The sequence below is a fragment of the Cololabis saira genome, chromosome 24, assembly GCF_033807715.1.
Source record: "Cololabis saira isolate AMF1-May2022 chromosome 24, fColSai1.1, whole genome shotgun sequence".
NCBI classification, from domain to species: domain Eukaryota; kingdom Metazoa; phylum Chordata; class Actinopteri; order Beloniformes; family Belonidae; genus Cololabis; species Cololabis saira.
Genome location: NC_084610.1, coordinates 8,165,253 through 8,176,937, shown reverse-complemented (window position 1 = coordinate 8,176,937; position 11,685 = coordinate 8,165,253). Strand labels below are relative to the sequence as shown.

Sequence of the window (11,685 nt, the reverse complement as noted above, 5' to 3'; positions counted from 1 at the left end):
CACCTCCGCGTACGAAACGTACGTTAAAGTTTTAGAGAAACATCTACTGGCCTCAAATCTTTTCCATAGAGATCCGTGCATTATTTTTCACTTTAAAGAAAAACCATTCAAAGCCACATTCACACGCTGAGATGTGTTTCAGGAAGAATCAATGGGACAAACTTAAAAAACAGACTCAGTTTGCCTTTTTTAAGTTTTGTAAGGAAGGAATCGAAACATCACAAAGTGGCAGAAGCTTTTATGGGCCACATGTGTTGAAATGTCATTGAAATTTGATTTATAGTTAATCAAATGAAGTTGACAAGAAAGCAATACTTTATTGTCAGCAAAGGAAAAGAAGAATGACTTCTTATTCAATCATCCTCCCATATTTTTGTGATTTAGGTCGATTGCTTGCATGAGAAACTTTTGAAAGGACAAACAAATTGTTGCTTATTTATTTATAGCCACAGTAGATATGGTACATTTAGTTAACATCTGTCTTGAATAACCCCCCCCCCCAACAGATCAATTTTGCTTGTCAGCTGATTGGTCAAAAATGAGGACGTTTGAGCATCTGCTCTTTCTGTAATTGGATTGAGTGAAACTAGTCCATCAGCAGGTATTATGCAAACGTGTTCAATGATTCAATAACAGGAGTAAAACCTGGACTAAATGTTGCACAGCAGTTTAGGAGCAATAACCCTGTTTCTGATGTTACAACTCTGCCAAGCTTTTATACGTAAAATAAATTGTTGTAACCTTGTCAGGATGGGGGAAAAGAAGAAATTCTTCTTCCCACGTTGAAAGGATTGGTGCTTTGTCTGTTTTTATATTCATACCACATCTCAGATATCCCAATCAAATAAGCCCAATATGCATCACATATTTGATTTAACAGAGGAAACAAAGAACAAAGCGTCTTTGCAGGATGGAGTTTCTGCTCCTAAACCACAAATATTCACTTATTCACCAGTGACAAAGGGCCGAACTGTCCAGCTGCCTTTATTCTGCCGGCTGAAAAGCCGAGGCAGTGTCTTTTGTTATTGAAAACTGACACAGCTTCTCAAGAAGTAGCTCTTGTCCTCTTCCCAATGAATCATTTCTATCCTCTCCACTTTCTCTGATATGCTTTAATGTCTTTCTACTTGCAGCATCTCGTATATCTCCCTTTAGCGGCCTCCTCCTCTAAAATGTTCTCGTCAAGGATCGTGGAAAAGTAGAGAAACCTACATATTTTTTTGCACAGATGCATCATCTGTGTAAGGAGAGGCTAATCTTTAGTTTTAAAGCGCGGTGAAATCTTAGAAAATGTAAAAGCAAACATGCCTCCGGTCTCCTGCAATATCCCATTCTTTTGTGTGAAGCTGAACGCAGCGGGTGGAACATGTGACCTCAGAAAAGGGAGAACATGTGATCCAGTAATCCGCCGTCCTGAGGGATGGATAGCCCGGTGGGCACTAGCCGACGTGGCACAGTGACTCATGCAGACATTACTGTGATATCACGTGGGGGGGTCGGGGGGGGTTTGCAATCGAAGGAATTTCTGAGGAAAATTCCCCCTTTGGGCTCAGTTCATATATGTGTGCCGCTATCTGTTACTCAGAGCTCTCAGGACTAAAATCCCTGTAACAAGACTCGTGTCGTCTGCTGTCAGCTGTGGATCTGTGGTTCCCAGTCGGTAGCGCTACGGCCGTTTGGTATCTTAACTGCACAAATGCTTCTGACCTTTTTTGGTGTTGAACTAAATGGAGGATTTCACCCTTTCATTCACGGTGGCGTGTCAGATTGATGCTCTGAAACCATCAAATAAAGAGTTTCTGTGAACAGAGATGGAAAGCCAGTAAAGAAGAACGCATAAGTCATCAATTAAACAGTTAAATAGGCTTGCAAAGCTGCAGAAAAATGCACAAATTGAGATTGTTTAATTCCACTCAACAAGGTGCCAAACTTATCAGACCCAAAAGCAAAATAAAACATTTCTAGATTATTATTTTGGACCTAAAAACGTAGGGTTTAAGGAGGACATATTTTGATTTCTTTTTTTTCTTTTTTTTCATTAAATTGGGTGCTTGAAGTGATGAAAACTGGCATTAACCTTGTCGCTTTATTTTGGGTCACCCAAGTGTGAAATATCTGACTGGGTCTGTGACATCACAGACCCAGCTCGGAGTAGAAATATCTACAACTGTCTTAGTCCAACAACTCCTCTCTTCTCCTAAATGTACCAGCTATTGGAGCAACGATTCCTGTAGATTGGATGGTGCATAGACGTAAATACTCTGAGTTTTCTTCAAAAGTCTGTTTGATGCTGTTATTGGAATCAAACAGCTTTACCTGGAAGAGCAAACATGTTAACATTTATTTTAATAGAGGTTCATGCCATAGATGAGAATACGTCCAGGTACTTGACTTATATTATTGATATTATATTATACAAAGATGGTTATTATTATTATTATTATTATTAGTATTATTATTATTATTATTATGTATAGTATATTATATTATTATTAGTATAGGTATCGGATAGGTGAATGGATGAATGAATGGGATGCCTGGGTCTGGGGCCCTCCGTTGTCGGGCCTGCGCGGGTGTCGCCTTGTTGGGGGGTTCCCTCTCTCCGGGCCCGTCTCCGGTCCCCCCCGCTGCCTCTACGGCGGGGCGCCCCTCTGGTCTTGGAGGGCCACTTTCATGGGGGACGGGTGCGCCTGCCCGCGTCGGCGGCCGGGGCGGCTCTGTCTCTCCGGGCAGGCTGGCCCCCTGCCGGGTGGGGGTCGTTGGCCTGATGGGTGAGGGCCTCCTGGCCGCGTGTCCGGCCCGGACCGGGTGGCCGGGGATTGCCTGGGTCGCGGTCCGCCGCCGCGGGATCCCTGGCTGCTTCTTTCCGCGCCGTGGGGGCCCCGCCCGCGGGCCCCCTCGGCCGCCGCCGGGTGGGGGGGGGGCCTCGCAGGCGGTGGGTTGCCTCCCTCCTACTTCTCCCCTCTGTGGGGTTTGCCGGTGGCCTGGGTTCCGGGCTCTTCCTTGTCGGCCTCTGGTCTCGCGGGTGGCGGGGTTGCTCCCCCCCCTCCCCCCACTATAGATACACTTCAGGTGGAGCTTTGTTTGGTTTATTACACACACACACACACACACACACACACACACACACACACACACACACACATACACACATATAGTCATTTAGTCACATGCACACACACACACACACACACACACACACACACACACACACACACACACGCATGATCATATACATACACACACACACACATAGACATACACACTGGCTTGTTCACCTGCATGCTGGCTCTCTAGTTTTTGGGTTTAGGTAGCGGTAGCGATAGCTTAGCTCAGACTGCGATCAGATCCCAAGATTTAGGTCGATTGCTGTTATTGTTTTGGTTGGCTCCGTGCCGGTTTCGTGCTTTGTTTGTGGTTTTTTGTTGCAGATTTCCAGTGCTTGACGTGTGTCTCCGTGTGTTCCTGCTTCCTGGATTGGCAGTGGATGTCGTCACCCCCCCCCCCCCCCCCCCCCACCCCCTCCCCCCCCCCCAAAAAAAAAAAAAAAAAAAAAAACACTGGGTTTGTATGTGTATATTTATGTATGTGTACGCATATGTGTGCGTATATATATGTATATATTACATATAGTAATAATGCACATATATACACTTTTGGTTTCTACCGTCATGGTATCAATCAATAATATGTGTGCAGACAAGGTAAAAAAAAAAAAAAAATAAAACAGAAACACTATTTAAACAACAGAGAACACCAGAGTTTGCAGCAGAACATAAAAGACAGTTATTGTAGGTCCAATGCTTGTCTAAATATATATATACACACACACACATATATATATATATATATATATATATATATATATATATATATATATATTAGTGGTGGGGAAAAAAATCAATATTGCAATATATTGTTGCGCTCTCTGTTGCAATAAATAATGGATAAACTGTTGGCAAATATCGATATTTTATTACAACATACATAATGGATTTACGCGGTTGTCACCGCACTATTGTTCATGCACTTCAATTTGTCTAGCTGTTCAGTGTTTACATTTACAAGACTAGGAGGCAGTGATGTATTATGAAAAAATAAGTTGCTTACTGACTTTTCAGTATTAGAAACAAAGCAGTGCACTGTCCTGGTTTATATAAAACATGTTATTAATGTTCATGCATTTTGATTTGTCCAGCTGTACAGTGTTTACATTCATGAGGAGGCAGTGAGGTACTATAAAAATGCACTTTCTTTGTACATTGTAAGTTTTTTGCATTGAATAAATGCATAACTACAGATGTTTTCCTTTTTATGGGTATTTTTTTCTTTTTCAGTCACATATATCGTTGATGAAATTTCTTACAATATATCGAATATTGTAGATATCGTGTATCGTGATATTATCGTTATCGTGGGCCACATGTCGCCACAGTATTGAATCGTGAGTTACCCATATCATCCCACCCCTAAAACCCCTATATATATATATATATATATATATATATATATATATATATATATATATATATATATATATATATATATATATATATACATATATATATATATATATACAGGACTGTCTCAGAAAATTAGAATATTGTGATGAAGTTCTTTATTTTCTGTAATGCAATTAAAAAAACAAAAATGTCATACATTCTGGATTCATTACAAATCAACTGAAATATTGCAAGCCTTTTATTATTTTAATATTGCTGATTATGGTTTACAGTTTAAGATTAAGATTCCTAGAATATTCTCATTTTTTGAGATAGGATATTTGAGTTTTCTTAAGCTGTAAGCCATGATCAGCAATATTAAAATAATAAAAGGCTTGCAATATTTCAGTTGATTTGTAATGAATTAATGAATCCAGAATGTATTACATATATATATATATATATATATATATATATATATATATATATATATATATATATATATATATATATATATATATATATATATATATATATATATATATCTGTGTCACACACACACTCACTAGTATGTGCGCCTGACGGGGGCGTGTCGGTCCGGGTCATATGAGCGTCAGCCGCGTCTCCGTCTCGTCTAGCGGGACTCAGACCGCCATGTCACCGTCTCACTGCACCGCCCTGCCGGGGTGAACGGAGGACTGGACCCGCTGCAGCCCGGCCTAACACACCACCACAACAGGTATCTTTATCGAGAGTTTAAAGAAAACTGTAACTCTGGAGTGAAAGCTCTGATTTTTCTCTTTTCGTCTTAAGTAGTGGAGTCTGCAGCGTCGGACAGGTCTGCCTTATGCTTCCATTATCGGACAAACCGAAGTCTACTTCAAAAGTCTTCACAATAAAACCCTGCTTTTGTCAGGATGAGCAAAACACATCAACTGACAATTAATTAACACCATCTAAATTGTAATCCCACTCATGTGTGTCATAACTCTCATAAAGTAGTGGAAAAAGATGCATAACGGGTTCAAAGACTAACTTAGCTTTGGTTTTGTTGTCTATTTCTTGCTATATTAGGTTCTGGAAGATTTCATCATTAGTACCACAAGTAACATTGTGGTTAAACAGTTAAAGTGTAAACATTTCCGCCTTTGTCCGCATATTTACTGGCTTTACGGCTATAAAACGCGTGGTTAACCGGCATCACACGCTGCTGTTTTGTGTCAAACCCTCTATTTGTTTCTCTGGGATTCAACCAAGCCCTCTTTTTATGACTCTTTTGGGTAAATCATCTATATTTCACTCCGACGTGTAAATATGTAAATACGGGCCACGTCGTTGGAGGAGGCCCCAGTTTTCTGTTGGAAAGAAGTCTAAAAAGCAGCTTTCTGCTCAAATGAATGAAGCACATGACTCCTGGGGGCTTGACAGCTCAGCCATTCATTCTTGCTTCCCTTTCTTTCACAACTGCAGCACAGCAGTGTTTCTGCAGAGGAAATGAAGACAGCAGTCTGAATGTCCCCACACACAGCCAGCATTTACCAAACTCCAGTCCCTCTGCTGAGCATGCTTTTTGTCAATGCATAGTTCTGTATGGAGGATTTTACTTGGAGAAATCCAGCTTAGTTTTTCTGAAACAGCAGCATGTTGCATTTACTTGGCATTAACTGTACTGAATTAATTAGATGCTATTTGATGAGGGAAAGATGGAAAAATAAATCCTCTCCCACTCATGAACCAGGAGGAGCTCTTCCAGGAGAATAACTTTCAGGTAGTAGAAGCTTTTACTCTTTAACAATCTGTTTAACTTAAATAGTGTTAAACAGAATTAAATTGAATAAGGGAGGTAATTTTGCTCCTGTTCAATAAAGATCTGGAGAGGAAACAAAAACTTGCATTATTGAAAAATCGTTTTGTTAATCAAAAAAACAGAACTGGATTTTATTGTAAATATTTTTAGGAAGAAAAATTATGTCAAATAAAAAAAAAACAAAATGAGTAAATTCTGAAAAACAACAAGTATATGGCATTGATTTGAAACAGAGTTTCAAGTTTTTTTTATCCTAAATTTATATTTTCCTTTTAAGATATTATTTTTGCTCAGTTTTACTGAATAAATGACTTAATTAAATTAATTCAGAAAAATTCAGCAGGAAATATACATGTATATTTTTCAGAAATAAAAGCTGCCACCAATTCAGAAAAAAATAAGCAAAAAAATACTATAAGAAAGAAAATTATGCCTTGAAGTAAGACATTTTTTTAAAATAAATTATTCAATTTAATTTTTGGAAATTAAATTTTCTACATAAATAAAAACTTTAAAATAAAAATCTCAAGCAAATTCAAAACCCTTTGGGCAAATTCCATACATACAGTATATTATCTTTTTACTGTTTCTTGTGTATCTTTTAATCACATAATTAGGAGCTTCTCTTGGTTGCATGAGAGGTTTCTTTGTAAAATTAGATTTAATTTTCCAGAAGCACTGAAAGAGTTTTTAACGATGAATGAATCCTCAATTGAAATGGAAAAAAAGAATTAAAACAGTCCATCAAATTTTAGTATCATCTTCAGGATATGTTATAATATTAGATGCCTGATACATGAACGATTGACTAATCCCGAAAAGATCAGGAACGTATTTGCATGAGCTCCTTGTAAAGTTAAGAGCTGAGGAAGTTTTGGTGTCTGTCTGCTCATCCTGACGGTCATCGACGAGGAGTTTCTGTTCATGTACCAAAATGATTAGCCGGCCCACATAGGTCTCAAGAGATTTGTCTTCAGGATGTATGTGGGATGATGGCTATTACCAGAAACCGATGCTTAAAGAATGCCAGAGTGGTACGGGATTACATTACAAATCCTCATTAGTCCGTTTTTCAGCTGAGCCTGAGTGGGTGAACTCTTCACAGAGATTCACGTTACGATCTGTCCTTGTTTTGTTTTTCCACAGATTTCTGATGACACCATCTCCGCACCAGTGTAACGGTGAGGAAAGAAGCCTTCTTCTCCTGCTGACTGTGTCCATAACTTGTGACAGACAGTGGTCCTGTGATCAGCATGCATGTGACGCACTGCACAGATTATTTCATGCATAACATATTACATGTAGCGTAGGCCGTTCATGGGTTGCATAGTGTAATAATTGGGCTATGGCTGCTTAATAGGATTAACTTGTTGACTAACTTGAATCAGCAGTCCCTGCAGTCCAGTTTGAGGAAACATATTATCAGTTCATACAACTTCCTCACGAGTCAGTGCAGTGTATTTTGGCTGAGATTCAGCTTGTTCTTATCTCGCAGTAAAGTACGTACGTAGTAAAGCTTATCGAAAGCTTGTTAGACCTGGGACTGGATTCATAAATGAGTACACACAAAACAATGTGTGTACCCCAGAGCACTTTCTGGAAACATCTTAGGAGCTACAGTAGTGAACTGTATAAAAAGGTAACAGAATCGAACAGCTTTATTCTTGGTATTATTTGTGGGATTTTGTATCTTAACATTTATACATTTAGATATGTGCAAAATCGTATTTTAATCCCTTCCTTTTCCGTGAGAAAAATTATAAAAATCATTTAACCACACTGGGTTTTGCAACCTCCGGTGAACAATAAGTAGCTTTTATTTTTTATTTTTATTTAACCAGATTCCTTATGTATTTAAAAAAACTGGACTTGAAGTAGTGCTTCGTGTATGAATTTAGTTGAGTCTCATTGAGATTTTTCTTACATACAGCTCTATTGAGGTCATTTCACAGACTTTAGGTTAGGTTGAGGTCTGGACTTTTTCTAGACTTTTATCTCTTTTGTTCTTCAGCCGCAGTGATGCAGATCTACTGATCTACTGATCTACTGATCTTTTCTTTGGATCATCATCCACCAGCCTGAGCAGTTTTGACTAAACTCTACTGTAGCTGACGACTGTACTCTGTGTTTAGATCTAAAATATTCAGTAGAATACAGAGTTCCCTGCTGTGAGCTGTGGATGTAAAACAACCCCAAACCATCACCCCTCCACCGCCATGCTTGGCACTGGATATGAGGTGCTTCTGTTTAAATTCTGTATTTGGATTTGATCAAACTTTTAGCGGGGGCATTAAAGCTAATTAACTCCCCTCTCAAACTATTTTGTTGTTCCAGAGCATTTGTGGTTTTCTCAGGTGCATATTTGAATTGACACATTAGACAGGGTAAGCAGAATAAAAAGACAGGATGATAACTTTGGCACATGCAGTGAGACCTCGAGACGTTTATCTGGAGAAACTGGCCCTGTTTTATAATCCAGACCCAGAGAAGTTGTTAATTTCCCGTTAACCTGCAGGTAATGACCGCTGTTGGGTTTCCTGCAGTTGGGACGTTTCAGAGACGTCCATAAATATGGTGTTTATATTACAAATCTCAGTTTAGAGGGCCGTCACATGACCATACTCTGCAGATGGACAACCCAACGTCTAAATGCAATTTGCAGCAATGTCCCTGTTTTCCAGATGTAATCATATAAATTGGCTTCTCCTGGAGATGATCAGTTAGATTCATCAATGGATAATAGTCTCAATTCATTACTGAAACACAAACAGTGTTGACAAATGGCCAGTTCAAGGGAAGTTCAGGGAAGGGAGGAAACTGTAAGCAGGTGTATTATTTAATTTCAGCGTTGGCTTCATGAGCGTTTGTTCCTCCTCAGGTGGATCTGCTTGCTCTGCCTCCCGTCCTCTTGTGCCCAGACATCTAACCCCAGAAGAAGCAGTTCTCCGCTGCCATGACGTCCAAGTCTGCGCTCCTGAAAGTCATCCTCCTGGGTGACGGGGGCGTGGGCAAGTCTTCGCTCATGAACCGCTACGTCACCAACAAGTTCGACTCGCACCTCTTCCACACTATCGGCGTGGAGTTCCTCAACAAGGAGCTGGAGGTGGACGGGCAGCGCGTCACCCTGCAGATCTGGGACACGGCGGGGCAGGAGCGCTTCCGCAGCCTCCGCACGCCTTTCTACCGCGGGTCCGACTGCTGCCTCCTCACCTTCAGTCTGGACGACGGGCAGAGCTTCCACAACCTGGCCAACTGGAAGAAGGAGTTCACGTACTACGCTGACGTCAAGGACCCTGACAACTTCCCCTTCGTGGTTCTGGGGAACAAACTGGATGTTCCCGAGCGCCAGGTCTCTGGGGAGGATGCTCGGCAGTGGTGCCGGGAAAACGGCGGACACCCGTACTTTGAGACGAGCGCCAAAGATGCAACAAATGTGGCCACGGCCTTTGAGGAGGCCGTGCGTCGTATCCTGGCGTCGGATGACAGAGACGATCATCTCATCCACAACAACACAGTAGATTTACAGAGGAAGACTCGCTCTGCGCCCACCTGCTGCTGAGCCGAGTGCTGAATGTGACTGGAAGTAACCCCAGGGCTATTTCTGCAGAAGTCACATGAGGGTGGGAATGTTGATCCAGAAATGAGGAACTGATGCCGACTCAGCCGCTGCTCTACAGAGCGGCTTATCCTCAGTTATACTCTTAACAGAGATCATCATTTTTAAATCAGTCATGATGTTGTTTTTAGACCAAATATGATTTTTTTTACATCATCACAAAACTGCTTGAAGAGTGTTCATGACAGACTTCATAAATCTTGTGTAGTTAATGACAAACCTCAGGACCACTTATTGTCTTAATGGAAGTTTAAATACTTGAAGAGATTTGAAACTAATCTAATTCACCTCCAGAAGTCTTTAAACGCACCAGTTCCCTCCAGATGGTATTTGAGATGCACAAATGATTAAAACATTCTTTGACGTCAGCTGTGGCTAAAAGTTGTGGCGCACAAAAAGAGAAGTTGGAATGTGGTTTTGTTCATAGAAGCAGATGCAAGTTGCAGTAACAACTTTGGGCACTCAGCATGAGTTTGATCCTAAGGATTTCGGACTTTTAAACCCTTTAGGACACATTTTGTCATTGTTTTCCTTAATATTACACTTCACAGAATAATACATGTCCATCTGTATTTCAAACTTAAGATGTAAACTTTTATCTTTTTTTGTAAGTGAGATGTTATTTCCAGGTTTACAATGACACTGGCAGAGAACATGTGGAATTGGACAGTTGTGGATAAATAATGTTTTAACAAGCTATATAGTTAAATTACCATATTTAACTATTTATTAATTGGTAATTACTCTTTTTATCATTATTTTAATTATTCGAAACATAAGGTTTAAAATGAATAAAAGTGCATCAAACATTGGGCCGAGACACACCCAGGTTTTGTGGTTATTTGTTGTGCAGTACCATTTCTGTCCACCAGGGCGCGCCAATATATCAATATGGGACGATAAGCGCCCAGTTTGTCAAAAGGAAGTCACGTGGTCTGGCCGCTTATTAGAAACACCTGAACACCAACACTAATTTAAATTTAGAGGTTTTATGTTGATGGTACGGCTGAAATTGGGCATTAATATTCTAGGAATATTTTTTGGTAATAAATTATTTTCTCAATAGCAAATTTAACGTGAGAACATGAGCTGCAGTTCTTCAGGAAATGTCTGGACTCGATGAAACGGTGAGTATTTAGCATGGATCTATTATAAATTATTATTATTTATATAGGTATATATAGGTATTTAGTAGTTTCACAGCCTTGAGATTTAAAACCACATCCTGTTTCTTAAATGTAAATGTTTTTTGTACTTTCTTGGGGAATTTAGAAAAAAAATTGTGGCGTCACAAGAGCCACAGAACAGTTACCTGCAGTGACAACACTGCCAAACTGATGAGCAGGACGGTTTTAAGATGCTTCTTGCTTTTACCAAGTAAAACCTAAAGAAAAAAAAAACTTCAAAGTCAAAAAATCAAAGTTCATAGCGTTTTCAGTTTTATCCAACAGTTTGGCAGCTTTGAAAAATGTTCATATTTGACTATTTGAAGTATTGGTTCAGTTTGAAATTAGGCTCAAATAATTATCGTTCAAACATTCAGATAACCACTTAATTTACATATATTCAATAAATACATTTCTTTCTAAAGTGAAAATGATTTTATTTTTTTTTCATTGTGTGTATGCTGCGGCAAGTTTAATGTCTGAAAATTGCAATTTGATCAAGATATCATTGGTTATACTTAATGTTGAAAGACAAAATTAACTTTTTTTTTTTTAGATGGATATGTATTCCATATGAGGACATTTCAAAACAATTATGAATTTCAATATTATATGCATTTGCACGTTGCAATTACACTGCAACTTTAAAAAAAA

At 39.5% G+C, this 11,685-nt stretch overlaps 1 protein-coding gene across 1 annotated transcript; it reads left to right on the top strand.

Annotated features, from left to right (window-relative positions):
• The first annotated feature begins 5,049 nt into the window (after positions 1 to 5,049).
• LOC133425326 (ras-related protein Rab-9A-like) lies at positions 5,050 to 10,677 on the top strand. The gene is made up of 3 exons (XM_061716117.1): positions 5,050 to 5,181; positions 7,396 to 7,430; positions 9,128 to 10,677. Exon 3 carries the CDS (start codon positions 9,203 to 9,205, stop codon positions 9,806 to 9,808), a length of 606 nt encoding a protein of 201 aa, XP_061572101.1. The 5' UTR covers positions 5,050 to 5,181; positions 7,396 to 7,430; positions 9,128 to 9,202; the 3' UTR covers positions 9,809 to 10,677.
• Positions 10,678 to 11,685: the final 1,008 nt, after the last annotated feature.

Bases quoted from the DNA above. Each gene is read 5' to 3' on its own strand.
- LOC133425326 (XM_061716117.1), top strand. From the start codon at position 9,203: ATGACGTCCAAGTCTGCGCTCCTGAAAGTCATCCTCCTGGGTGACGGG.